The sequence below is a fragment of the Muntiacus reevesi genome, chromosome 17, assembly GCF_963930625.1.
Source record: "Muntiacus reevesi chromosome 17, mMunRee1.1, whole genome shotgun sequence".
Lineage (NCBI taxonomy): Eukaryota > Metazoa > Chordata > Mammalia > Artiodactyla > Cervidae > Muntiacus > Muntiacus reevesi.
Window position 1 is genome coordinate 6,200,416 of NC_089265.1, and position 14,139 is coordinate 6,214,554.

The following is a 14,139-nucleotide window of genomic DNA, read 5'->3' on the forward strand; positions in this document are numbered from 1 at the left end:
CAACCAAGAGATTATGAAAAACCACTTTATCAATGAAACTTCTAAATATTTAGTATCTGTAGGCATGGAATTGTAGCACCACCTTGTGGTTTATATGCTGGTATTTTACCTTTTATTAAGATATGTGGTTTCCTGTGAAACATAGGATCTTATTTTCCCTTTGAAAAATTGAATTCCAGTTTTAAAAAGAAATGTTTTGGAATCTTCTTTTTTGCACAAAAGAGAAGTTGTCTTCTTTTCTCATGGTCTTTTCCCCCCCTCTCTCCTTTATGTAGTATACATATATACCAGTTGTTGTTGTTTAGTCTCTTAAGTTGTGTCCACCCTGCAACCTCATGGACTGTAGCTCTCCAAGCTCCTCTGTCCATGGAATTCCCAGGCAAGAATATTGAAGTGGGTTGCCATTTCCTTCTCTAGGGGATCTTCCTGACCCAGGGATAGAACACGCACCTCCTGCATTAGCAGGCATATTCTTTACCACTGAGCCACCGGGGAAGCCCTAAATACCAATGAAAAGATTTTAAACATTTTAAATTTCCTGATATACATTAAGTGTGCTAAATATAAATTTCTACTGAAAATATAATAAAAGATGTCATATTATCTAGTGGAATTTGGAATCCAAATTTTTTCATACTTTTATCTAACAAACTTACACAGGAATTAATGAAAACAACTCATAAGAACACCATGTGTTTATACTTACAAAGAATCTTACTACTTTGACGATGTAATTTTGGGGGGAAAAGAAAGCAAATTTGACTTCATTGAAGTTATTGAAGAGATAGCAATTATTTATTCTTCTTCTAACTCTCCTGGGAATAGTAGAAAGCTTTTTCCTCTTAGGTAATTTGGTGAGTAGCTTGAAACCATAAACCAGCCATTTGAAGTTCTTAAGAAAGTAAGGAAGGGGACTCCTGGTGAGATTATTTGGAACTACATAATTAAACCCGCAGTTAACTAGAATTTTCACGAACTCCATCCCCTTAATTCTCCCCTAAGTGGGATGAAAGGTATTTACTATACTGCCCACAAAGGCGTCAGCAGCTGGTGTGGCCCTACCTATACTGTGCTCTGAATACATCTAGATAGAGATCAAATAGAAACACTGAGAACTCATAAGGTGAAATAAGAAGTAATGACAATTCTATGAAAATTGTAGGCATAACTCAGGACTGTTAAGTTGGAAAAAATGGCTCTACATTTGTTTGTCTCACTCTAACACTTTGTAATGTCATGTTTTAACATGTAATATATTCCCTGAAAAATAAAACTTCAAGACTTTGGAGGCTGCATTTCATGCTACTCATTCCTACAACTTTACATCGTTGACAGGCACTTGGGGAGGCATTAAAGTGTAAATGAACCTTGTCAATTTTACAAACTACAACACTTTTTGAGATCCAATAACATTATAGGTTTAATTTTTACTTTTTAACAATTCCCAAGTTCATCTAGTGTAAATGTCAGGTTTCTTACCCTACTCACTCAAAGAGTGATAAAAGACAGCAGTAGTGACACAGAGAACATGCAGATTTATTGGGGTGGGAGGGGATCTTTCAAAATCCATACTCATTTGATTATGGTTTTTATATCTAATACTTGTAGGAATGGGGACTGTACAGTATGTACAAAAATTATTTGATTAAAAAAATTTTTAATATGAAATATTCAACTCAACATTTTAAAATTAAGAATAGAGCACTTAGATTTCCCTGATGGCTCTGGTTAAGAATCCACCTGCCATTGCAGGAGACATGGCTTCGATCCCTGATCTGGGAAGATTCCACATGCTGTGGAGCTACTAAAGCCTGTACACTACAGCTGCTGAGCCTGCGCTCTGGAGCCTGGCAGCCACAGCTACTGAAATCACATGCCTTAACTACTGAAGTCTGAGCCCCTAGAGCCTCTCCTCTGCAGTAAGCCACTACAGTGAGAAGCTGTCACGCCACAACTAGAGAGTAGCCCCTGCTTACCACAACTAGAGAAAAGCCCATGGCAGCAACAAAGACCAGTATAGCCCCCCCCAAAAGCATTTATTCAATAAGTTTCCCAAATGCATAAATTATTTGAATTATATATTATGGATGGGTATTAAGATAAAGGAGGGTATCATAATTACTGATTTCTGAATCTGACATCTTAATTTCAATTTAACATCAGTTATTTAGATGTTATGTCATATTGTTCTATCTGGTAATGTATTTAAGTGTGGAAAATAATATGTAGCATGAATTTATAAGTTGATAATTTTTAACATAATTTCCCATACTTAAAGCATTAATATTTCTGAGCCTTATTGCAGTAAGTTTCTCCCAATAAAAAAGGTGAGCAATTTTTAGAAACTACCATATTTTTAAAAGCTTGCACAAAACTATCTAGGTCTAATTTAAAGCACTAGAAGCCAGAGAATTTTTACTAAAAAAAAAAAAAAAAAAAAAAGATTTCTGCTTGCCACAATATGACAGACAAGATATATAATTTTTTTTAAACTCCTGCAAGAAACCATCAGACATTCTGGAGGAAATGCACTAAATATTTATCACAAGAAATCGAAAGAAATTCTTAAGGACCTAAAGAAGAGGAAGCAAAAATCCAGAGGGCTTGCAGCTGACTTGGGGTAGTTTGTTGACAGTAGGACCCTAAGGCCTTGAGGGTTTTTCCTTCTTGTTTTCTCATCAGCCTGATTGTGGAATAATTTACATATAATAAAACTTGCTTGGTGGTCCAGTGGTTGAGAATCCGGCTGCCAATGCAGGGGACAAGAGTTCCATTCCTGGTCCAGAAGTTCAGGGCAGCTAAGTCAGAGCACCACAACCACTGAAGTTCATTCTCTGGAGTCCATGCTCTGCAATAAGAGAAGCTGCCACAATGAAAAGCCCATGCATTGAAACTAGAGAAAGCCTGTGCACAGCAAAGAAGACCCAGCACAGCCAAAAATAAGTTAAAAAATTTTAATTACATACAAATGTTTTAAATTAATTACCAGTTAACAGAATTCAGTGAGTTTTTACGTTCATATAATTACCTCCCTGATCAAGATCTAGAACATGCCCCTCTGTACCCAGTCCTCCACCTCCACCCTTTTCTTAACAACCACTGGTTTGCATTCAGTCATTTTAATGTTGCCATTTCTAAAATTTCACATAAATGTAATCATACAGTATTTTCCTTTTGAGGTTCACTCATGTTGTATTAGTTCTTTCCCGTATATCATTGAGCCATATTTCATTGTGTGGAAATACCACAGTTTCTAGATGACTTATCAGTTGATGGACATTGGGTTATTTCTGGTTTGGGAATGTTATGAAGAAAGCTGCTGTGGACATTAGGATGCAAGTCTATTTAAAAATACACTTTTGCTTCTCTTGGGTAAATACCTAGCAATGGAATGGCTGGGTCATGTGATAGGTTATGTTTAGCTTCTATGAGAAACTGCTACACTGTTTTCCAAAGTGGCTGTGCCCTGTTACTTTTCCCACCAGCAGTCTGAGAGTTCCACTTGCTCTACATCCTCACCAACACTTGGTTTTGTCAGTCTCTTGGTGGGTGTTTGACCCCGGCTGGTCACTTTCGAAGTACAGCCCTCACATGGCCCCACTTGGCCCGCAGCATTCTTCTCCCACAGGTGGTGAGCACACTTAACTTAGAAACTGTTAAGAGATCTCACCTGTCCTGAGATCAGGCATCTCCATCACCCTAAGGTAGGGTTCTCTTCCTCACCAGTGATTAGTAAACAGGAGGTGACAGTGTGGTACCTCATGGTGTTTTTTTTTTAACAATTTTATTTATTTATTTGGTTTTGGCTGTATTGGACTTTCATTGCCGTTCCGGCTTTTCTCTAGTTGTGGTGAGTGGGAGCTATTCTCTAGTTGCAGTGCGCAGGCTTCTCATTGTGGTGGTTTATCTTGTTGCAGAGCATGGGCTATAGGGCAAGTGAGCTTAGTAGCTGCAGCTCCCAGGCTCTAGAGCACAGGCTCAATAGCTGAGGCGCATGGGCTTGGTTGCTCCGTGGCATGTGGGATCTTCCCAGATCAGGGATTGAACTTGTCTCTTGAATTGGCAGGCAGATTCTCTAGCACTAAGCCACCAGCGAAGTCCCTCTCATGGTGGTTTTAGTGTGCATTTCTGTGAGATGTTGAGTATCATGTCTTTATTTGCTATCTGTGTATATTCTTTGGTGAAAGTTTCTTCAATTCTTTTCCTTATTTTTTTATATTGGGTGGTTTGCCTTCCTACTGAGTTGTAAGAGTCCCTTGTTGAATACCTGTTTTGCAAAGATTTTTCTCCTACTCTCTGACTTCTCAAATTCATTTCCCTTAACTAGGTACTTTTAAAGAGCAGAAGTTTTAAATTTTAATGACATCCAGTTGATCAGTTTATTAGTTGTTGAAACAGAAATGTTGAAATCTCCAATTATAACTGTAGTTGAAGGCTGCAAAAAATTCTCATTTCTTTCAGTTCTGTCCTGTATTTTGAATCTGTTGTTACATAGATTCATAAACACTTTGGATTGTTATTTCCTCATGATAAATTTATTCTTTTATCACTATGAAATGACCCTCTTTATCTTGAGTAGTATTCTCTCATCTGGAAATCTACTTTGTCTGATTTAATATATACACTCCAACTTTATTTTAGAAAGTATTATTATGGTATCACTCCCCATCTTTTTACTTTTAATGTATCTGCATCTGTATTTGAAGTGGGTTTCCTGAAAAGAATATATATGTTGTCCTTGCTGTTTCATGCAATCTGTAAATCTCTGGAGTGTTTAGATCGTTTACATTTAACTTGATTATGGACATGGTTAGGTTTAAATCTACCACCTTATTTGTTTTCTTTTTTCCCATTTGTTCTTAGTTCTTTTCTTAATCTCTTTTTTGCATTATTTTGCATTAGTTGAGTATTTTTTAATATTTCTATTTTATCTCTTGACTTATTAATTATATTTTATATTTATAATGTGTGTAGTTGCTACAGGTTTGCAGTATACATCTTTAACTTACCACAGGCTACCTTCAGGTAATATTATACCACTTCAAGTATAGTATATGAACATTATAACTACATGTCCATTCGCCCCTCAAACCTTTTTTGTTTTGCATTTTACTTCTACATGTTTTAATTCCACAAAACATTGTCATTATTTTGGCTTTAAACATTTATTTATTTTTTAATAAGGTTTCCTATAAGGTATTTGAAATTATTACAAAACTATTGTAATTATAACAGTAACTATGATTGCTAAGCAGTTATGGTATTGCAGGGCAGAAAAATAGGCTATTGCAATGAGCAGAGTACAGAGCTTCCTACCAGACTCTACATAGAATAAAGATTATGACAAACTGCATTACTGACTAATGGGCAAAAGATGGACTATTCAGTGAATACAGGCTTCCCTGGTGGCTCAGTGGTAAATAATCTGCCTGCTGATGCAGGAGACGGGTTCGATCTCTTGGTTAGGAAGATCCTCTGGAGAAGGAAATGGCAACCCACTCCAGTATTCTTGCCTGGAGAATCCCATGCACAGAGCTACAGTCCATGAGGTTGCAGAGTCATACATGACTGAGCATGTGTTACACATTCAGTGAATAGTTTTAGGAAGGCCTGGCTGTCAAGGGGTGGGGGAGATTAAATTAGAGCCTCATTTTATACCATTCAATCATTTAAAGGTAGATTAAAGACATAAATATGGAAATAGAAATGAAAGTGAGGTCTATGAGCAGCAGCACCAGCATCACGTGTGAACTAAATCTACATTTAAAAATATGCATATGAACGTTAGGGAAGCACTGGAAAAGATTATCTTTGTGGAAATAGTTCTTAACTCAAGTTGCACAGGTCATAAAAGAAAATATAAACTTGACATATGGGAGTTGAATTACTGACTAGAAAGATGGTGGCTTCTAGAGGGTTGGTGGTTCATCCTGAAGGTAGCCCTCCCTGCAAATGTGTCGGCTGGAAGGTATTTGCTGAGCACCCCCAGCATCCTACACCTCTTGCACAAATGGCTTGGCTTAAACTAGCCAAAACAGGAAACGATGTGATGGGTAAAGGGAACCATAGACATGGCAGAGCCCAGAAATCTCACTGAGAAGGAGGAAACAGCTCAGCAGGCATTCCAATCTGGAAGGGAACGAGAATCGGGCACTGGGACTCGGGCCAGTGTGGGCAGCCATAGTGTGCGTGCAGGAGAGGTGGCTGGGGCTCATGACTGCCCCGCCATCCCATCTCCACCCTGCCATCCCACAGGGTGTCTGCCCACGAAGCCCAGGTATGTGTGCTGAGGGGCAACTGTCTGGACCTGTCTCTGGAAATGCTGTCAAGGTTAAACGGCTTTAACAGCTCCGAAACCAACACCCTTTGTGCCTCTCAAGATATATAGATGTTCATATGGACAAAGCACAGGATGAGTTCAAAGAAGCATGAGTTAGTGCTGGTGGCTCTGACTTGACTGTCAAGCCCAGACTCCATCTCCAGAGGGCTTGTTCAGCTGCTTCGTACCAACTGGACATGCACCTGCAACCTGGAGCACCCCCTTCCATCTCAATGGCAAGAGACCTAACTGCGGGTCATGGAGAATGGCCAGATCATTGCACATCTGTATTTTCTACTTTCTCCTTCTCCACCTCACCCACTCTGTGAGTCCTGATCTTTCCCAACATAGTGTGCGAAGACAGTGGTTCCAGCACTCACATTTCTTCTTTGATGTCACGTAAAATGTCCACAGTGGAGCTGGCTGAGATTGCAGAGGTGAGCTGGCCACATAGATGCCATGGGTGCAAGGTCACTCTGGAGCAGCACTGGCTGAAGCCCTCAGTTTGCACACACCTGGGAGCCAAACTACAGGAGTGACCATGCTGGAGAAGGAGGGCCATCCTCTGAGACCAAGGCCACTATGCAGGCATATTTCCCCATCATTTCCTTCCTGATAGCCGTGGTGGAGGAAGCCACCACCAGGGTTCTTGGGGCAACTAGCTCAATCTCTGAGCTTGGTTTCTTCTCCTGTGAGGAGAAGTTTGCCCTAGGGTACTGGTTCTCAAACTAGGCACTGTGGAACCCGTGGAGGTTCCAGAAGTTCCTGGAGGACTTAGGTAGGAAGCACAGAAACCCTGAGCGGAGCCCCAAGAACTCTGAGCACTCGTCCCCCATGACTTCCAGCTGATGCCTTCCTCTCCACTTGTCAATTTTATTCCTATGTGACTTATTACCATGTGATTTTACCACTGAAATAAAAATTTGAGAATCACTTAAAAATATTTCAGTCTATCAAAAGAAGATGTGAGATGACAAAGCAGAATTTTTTTCAGTAGGAATAACCAACAAGTTAGTATTCAGCATGTAAAAAGAACATCCCTAAAAAAATATCCCAATAAAATACAAAAGATGAGTTACCAAGAAAAGACATCCTGAATGAGCAATATACAATTTTAAAAAGATACAGTCAATGTGCAAAATTGTGCAATTTTACAGTCAATTGTGCAAAATTACTAAGTTTTATTAAGGTTGTGGTCAACAAAGTCAAATAACTGATTGGAGTGTAGTCAGTACAATGACTTTGCAGATAGTTTGGCGAAAAGCTTGTAAGATGTGCATGTCCTAAGAAGTAGCAATGCCACACCACAGCATATGCCTTAGATAAATTCCCTCGTAAGTATTGACAGAATTTATAAGGATATTCATAGTATTTATAATAGCATTTCATCAAATTGCCAATGAAAATAGTCACCACTGGTGACAACTGAGGCTGAAGAGGTAGAATCTTGTATATTATCCTAAGGAGCTTTACCTTGTGAAACAATGGGAAGCCATGAGGACTAGAATATTGTTTTAGGAAGATGGCCCTGGTGGTGGTGGAGGGGGAACAACAAGAGGACAAAGCTGGAGGCTGGGGGACTAGTTAGAGAATGCTTATAGGGCCCAGGAGAGAAATGAGGCTGAAGGTAAAGAGCATTGGAGATGAAGGGACAGAAAAGAGAAATACTGACTGGATAAGGAAGAAAGGGTGTTTCTGCCTTGGATGGGTGATAATCACCCAAGAGCACTGACAGCGGTCCCATGGAGTCACTTTAAAGAGTCCTATCTCCAAATGGGTCCAACAGGATAAATAACATCCAACACATAATTTCAGATAAATAATTGGATTTGTTGGCTGGGCTCCTTTATACTGGTTGATATCAATTTAGTATAATGTCCACCTCAAACAATGATTTAGTTGCTTCATAATAGCAATCAGTTTTCTGGCAGTAGTGTTACAAAGTTCTCCTAAAAGACTCAACTACAGCCCTTTTTCTTAGAACTGCTTAAAGATAGTCTCTGCTATGTCCTCGGACTGGTCCTGTTTCCTCTGTTCTCCCAGTGATATCAAAAGGCAACCTCTGTGCATGAATTCATCAACTGGGGCCTATCTTCAAGTCAAAAACAGATGACATTGTTCATTTTGATTTTGAAATTAAAGATCATAGAATTGGTTGGGGGTTTTGTTGTTGTTTTTTGTCTTTTCATTTTGTTTGTTTTCTCTGAAAAGTGAAGAAGTATAATTATTAATGTGGAATAATCTACTTAATCTACTATGATGGGGATCTTAGACACATTAGCTGCCTGCTCTCATGCTTAGCTTTCTTTGGGGGAGTTACCCAAATTTCCTGGTGGGTAACAATCCTTTCCCTTTCTGAGCCGTGTTGCTGTTGTTTACTCACAAAGTCATGTTTGACTTTTGCGACCCTATGGACTAACTCGCTAGGCTCCTCTATCCATGGGGTCTTCCAAGCAAGAATACTGGAGTGGGTTGCCATTGCCTTCTCTAGGGGATATTCCTGACCTGCATCTCTTGTGTCTCCTGCATTAACAAGGTATTCTTTACCACAGAACCACCAGGGAAGCCCTAAGACAACTATAAGCCTCAAGCAAAATGACTTCAGGTATAAGCCCACTTGCCTTATAATTCGTTCTACTGATTCCCAGATGCTGATTGACAGATGAGCAGCCCACCCAACTGTAGGCAAGGAACTTGGTCTTCTAGGGAAGACGAGTTTCCTTCCCTTGCCTCCATAACTACCAGAAAAGACCCTTAACTATGTACAGTGTGATGTGAGGGTGTAGCTCTGGAGTTGATATACTTGCTTGTGCCTGAGTGAAACGCTGCCATGTGGAACCCACAGAGGAAGGTATGTGGTCACAGCATTTAAGATGCTGAAGGACGCTTCTTGCAAAGACAGGTCTCCTAGTGGATTTTCACTGCCATGAAACAGTACACTGCTATTATTAAGAGACCTTATGGGTATAATGATGTACCCAGAAAATTATGTGTAACTTTTGGGAAAAATCAACCTTATTTCTTCAATTATTTTCTCATGACAAGAACTATTTGATACATATGATTTCTGAACCCTGATACTTAGACACATGTAAAAGATATTAGTATACAACTCAAGCAAATTAGCTTCAACATAGAAGGTATCAATTGTTCTTAACTTTTCAGGTCCAAACCATCATTTAACAACAATAACAGAAAATTAAAATGGCTTCTAAAATCTGAAGTTTATCTAGAAAAATTTACAGTGAGCCTTTAATGTTTAAGATTAGGATGTAAAGAATTATTACAAATAAACGTTGTTTAGTCACTAAGTCATGTCTCTTTTGCAACCCCATGAACTGTAACCTGCCTGGCTCCTCTGTCCATGGGATTTCCCAGGCAAGAATACTGGAGTGGGTTGCCATTTTCTTCTCCAGGGGAATCTTCCCGATCCAGGGATTGAATCTGTGTCCTCGATTTCAGGCAGATTCTTTACCACTGAGTCACTGGGGAAACCCTGTGACAACTATACTTTCCCATTTTATCAGGAAAGTGAATCAGGAGGAGTAGGAAAATACACAGGAAAGCACTTTGCTCAAACACACAAAAAATTACATTTTAAAAAGAGCTGGTCATAAGAATGTTCAGATAAGTTGCTACCTCTTCCCCTCTTAGTCCAGTTTTAGTTGATTTTAAGTTGTAAAAGCTAAAGTTAAAGGAGATATGTGTTTTTAAATTGTTTTCAGTGTATCTTCAAAGTTATAAAGTAGTCAGTGTTAAAATATATCTGGTAGTTTAACAATAACATTTTGCTTCCAGGATAATGTTCTCACACTTTATAGCTTTAAGAATGTACTGTACTCATGGGAAAATGAAGGCTGTTATGAGAAACTGAAGGGAAAAGTTCAAAAGGTAGTCCATGACTTTTCGTTTGCCTTTTTTTTTTTTTTTTTTTTTTTAGGTTTAGAGAAAGGATAAGACTGTTTGGATTATGTTGTTCTCTGACTTAGTAAAAAAAATGCTAATGAATATATGTTAACCTTCAGGTTATCAACATTCTTGCTCAAGATAGATTTATAGTAAAAATAGACTACTGAACTGTCTTGTTAAATTTTAAAAGATGAGTTTGGATGAGTTACAAATAACATCCTCTACCCTAAGGTCAAAAAGAATATGCAAACTCAAATTTTTTAGATAAGAATACTTATTATAGTTTCAACTTTCATGCTTCTTATTAAAATGACTATGTAAGAAATACAATCTTTTATGGTTTTACTATATAGCACTCTCTGTTTTTAACATTTTCAAAGTACCACATGTTCATTTTATTCTCATTTTGAAAATTTTTAAAAGTACAAAGAGCACCTTAAACTTTGTTAGTATTTTGGTGTTATCTTTTTTTATAGTTCTGTGTGCACATTCATGTGACTTGTGTGACTTGTGCACATTCATGTGACTTCATTTTTTATTAAAAATGGAGATTATATTTCAGATATAATTTTAATTTTTTCATGGGACTAGTGATCATTTTCCATGTCATTATGTTTCTGAATGCAAAATAGGGATTTTTCACACTATTCTGTCCTAGAAGTTTAACAGTCATTTGGCCTTCTTCAGTGTGCTGGGCATGATCCCATAATCTTTTAAATAATTTCTTTATTGCACATTTTACTGACTTATAAAGTTCCTAAATAGAAAAAGTGCCCATGATAAGTCTTCCTACATGTAAATTTTTGATGGTATATATTATTTCCTTGGGATAAGTTTTTAAGATATGCAATGATTAAGGTAATTGGTGTCTATTTATGACTTTATGTCTACAAAAGTTATATCTTCTACAGGAGTTTTTAAGTATACACTTGCCATAGTTGAATTTATTCACTTTGTAGACCTCTACTAATTAGTATCAATACCTATATTATTATACTATTATGTTATGATATCATTGTGTTTACTATTTTTTTTATTAGATTAAGACAATTGCTGAGGCTTCTTATCCCTACAGCTCTTCACCCAAGCCCCACTCCCCAGAGGAAAAAATCTTGACCATTTTAAGTCTTTCTCTGGTGTTTTAACTGTATTTGTAAATAATCTGGTTAGTTTTTGCTCATTTGGTCTACTTTTGACCTTATCTCTAGACCACCTATTATGGAATAGGAAGAACTAGCACTCTGACTGCTATGTACCCATCCTGCTAATCTGTTTATACACTATTTTAATCTCTTGTGTTGTGTTTTCTGTTTCCTAGAACCTTCCCACTTGGAGTGTCCCATCCTTTTGTTCCCACCCTGGCCGGCTGCGTTCTAGGCCTCCTCCAGCCAACTCGTCCTGGACTTTCCCGGGTCCCTCTCCCGGGTTGCCTCTTCATTTCTGGGACCCCATGTCTCCCTTCCCTTGCTGCACTCGGATGTTTTAGGCGAGCTCCTCCGCTAAACCCAGAGCCCCTTCTTCAGCAGCAAGTCTCTCAGTAGGTGGACCTTCACCCTCCGCTTTTCCTTCCTGCAGCATCACCCTTGTCCATCTGATTTCCATTTTCCACCAGCTCGTGAAAACCCCTGCTGATGGCCCCTCACCCATATTCCTCATGTGGGTTTATAACTTACCTATTCCTCTGTCGTGGTAAATGGAGTGGAGGGCCCACGGGCAGGGAAATACATGCTTTCTTCGAATAGAAAACGTGCTTCATTCACTCAAGTATTTTCATTGACTTTACCATACAAAAATACAAAATTAGGGCAAGATTACTAGAAAAATATTCAGATATGACAAAGCACCCATCCTTACTTTCTTCCCATCCTCAATTAGGTCCACACAAATGTAAAGGACTGTGTAATCAGAGTAGTGAAAGGGACAAACATGGGCTGAAGAGGTAGGAATTAAAATGTAGTTCAACAGTGAAAACTAGGAAAAAGCTGGGCAGGGCAAATAGGATAGTTCTGTAGGGTTGGTAAGGATTCCCAGGTGGCTCAGTGGTAAAGAACCCGCCTGCCAATGCAGGAGACGGAGGTTCAACCCCTGGGTTGAGAAGATCCCCTGGAGGAGGAAATGGCAACCCACTCCAGTATTCTTGCCTGGGAAATCCCAGGGACAGAGGAGCCTGGTGGCTACAGTCCGTGGGGTCACAAAGAGTCAGACAAGACTGAGCCACTGAGCACACATGTAGGGATGGTAGTGTTCACAGAAGCTAGGGCAACAGGGAGAAAACAGATTGAGTCCTTGTATCTAAGATTGCTCCTCCTGGGTTGATAATATAGTCTAAGCTGCACCATGGCACTCAATTCAGTGGAGTAGGAGAAAGCAGTGGCAAGGAAAGAAGGGGAATATAATGGGGATACCATTTGCTTAGCCTGAGAGCCCACAGCATTGGCAGCGCTAGATCCATCCTATTAATTGCATCACTCACATCTTGTAAACACATTTCCTCAGACCACATGTAATAGGCCTTGGCTCCATTCAGCCCATTTATTGACTCCTCAAATGCCTAATGTATAATTTTTTTCACATCATTCTCATCAAATAAAATTCACTTTCATTTTTATGACTATATTTAAAACAGAGAATATCTTCCCAAGTGGTCTTGGGTCTCAAAGTGGCAGAGATTTTATGTGCTGCACGTTTGAACTGCCAAAGATCTCCGGCGATGTATGCATTAACCACAACCACTTAGAGTTCTGGTTCAGATGTTTGCTCAAAGCATAGGGCTACCATGAGAAAGGGTCTCAGCCTAAAAAGAAAATTACTCCAGTTATGCAGATCCATAAATTCCGGCTCAAGCAATGTATTTTGGGGGTAATAAACACAATTTTGTTCCTAATTGGGGAGAAATAATACTTACACTTGAACCTGTCGCCTTCCTGGAATTGAAGTCTATCCCACATGGAGACATTCCTCTGTAATGAACACTTTTGCTAGTAAAACCAGTCCACAAGGATATCCAGCCAACACTTCTTATAGAGGGCAGAGTTCTCTGGAATTTACTGAAAATGGAAAATTGATTACATTGGACACAGAGGACATTTATATTTATACAAACACTTTAGACAAGGCTTTTAAAAGCCAGAAATCACTTTTAGCAAGATTTCAGAAAAATGTGGTAGTCATTTTTATTTTTAATAGGTGTTAGAAGGGTTATTATATTGATATTGATAGCAATTAGGTGATTAATTGAAGAATTTGACTTGAAAGGATGAATTGCTCCAACATTGGTTTGTAGTTTTTCTTTACTATATGCAGTTCAATTTTGTGGTTTGGCAAATGACCAATAGCCATTCATCTAGTAACATACCTTTCTACAGCTGGATTTTCAAATATGATTATAAAGTTCATATGACAGAAGTGTCCTGAAAATAAATATGTCAGCAGGCTTTGCTTTATTTTATGCATTTATTCTGGATTTAACATAACTTGATACAAACACAGACGACGTTCTAAGACATTTTGCCAGACCTGTTCAAGTACAGCATAGTTTGAGATGGTGGAAGGTGATTTAGAAACACCTGGGTTGAGTATTTCTATCCATGCCTTAAATCCTAAAAGCCTTGCAGTTTTTATAGTCCTTTCGGGGAAAGACAGGAACTACATTAACACTTGTTAGTATAACAGTTAATGCACTTCTGAGAAAGACTTTGTAAAAATTTTGAAAATTATGCAAAAAAAATTAAAGGGAAGATTTAAAAAGAATTAGTGTTTGATCAACCTCTATTGTGGCTTCCTTGGTGGCTCAGTCAGTAAAGAATACACCTGCAATGCTGGAGACTGCCTGCAATGCAGGAGACCAGGGTTCTATCCCTGAGTTAGGAAGATCCCCTGGAGAAGGAAATGGCAACCCATTCGAATATCCC

The 14,139-nt window shown here is 38.8% G+C and overlaps 1 protein-coding gene across 4 annotated transcripts in view; it reads left to right on the forward strand.

The window, feature by feature from the left end:
* The window catches only part of CEP44 (centrosomal protein 44), a 34,478-nt gene extending 21,038 nt beyond the window's left edge, over positions 1-13,440 (forward strand). For 3 of the 4 annotated variants that reach the window (XM_065907720.1, XM_065907725.1, XM_065907724.1), the window contains one exon: positions 11,547-13,440. In XM_065907720.1, coding sequence (XP_065763792.1) covers positions 11,547-11,769 — 223 coding nt within the window. In that variant the 3' untranslated portion in view covers positions 11,770-13,440. The remainder of the gene's footprint in view (positions 1-11,546) is intronic. The other variant, XM_065907721.1, reaches the window with a different exon arrangement.
* Positions 13,441-14,139: the final 699 nt, after the last annotated feature.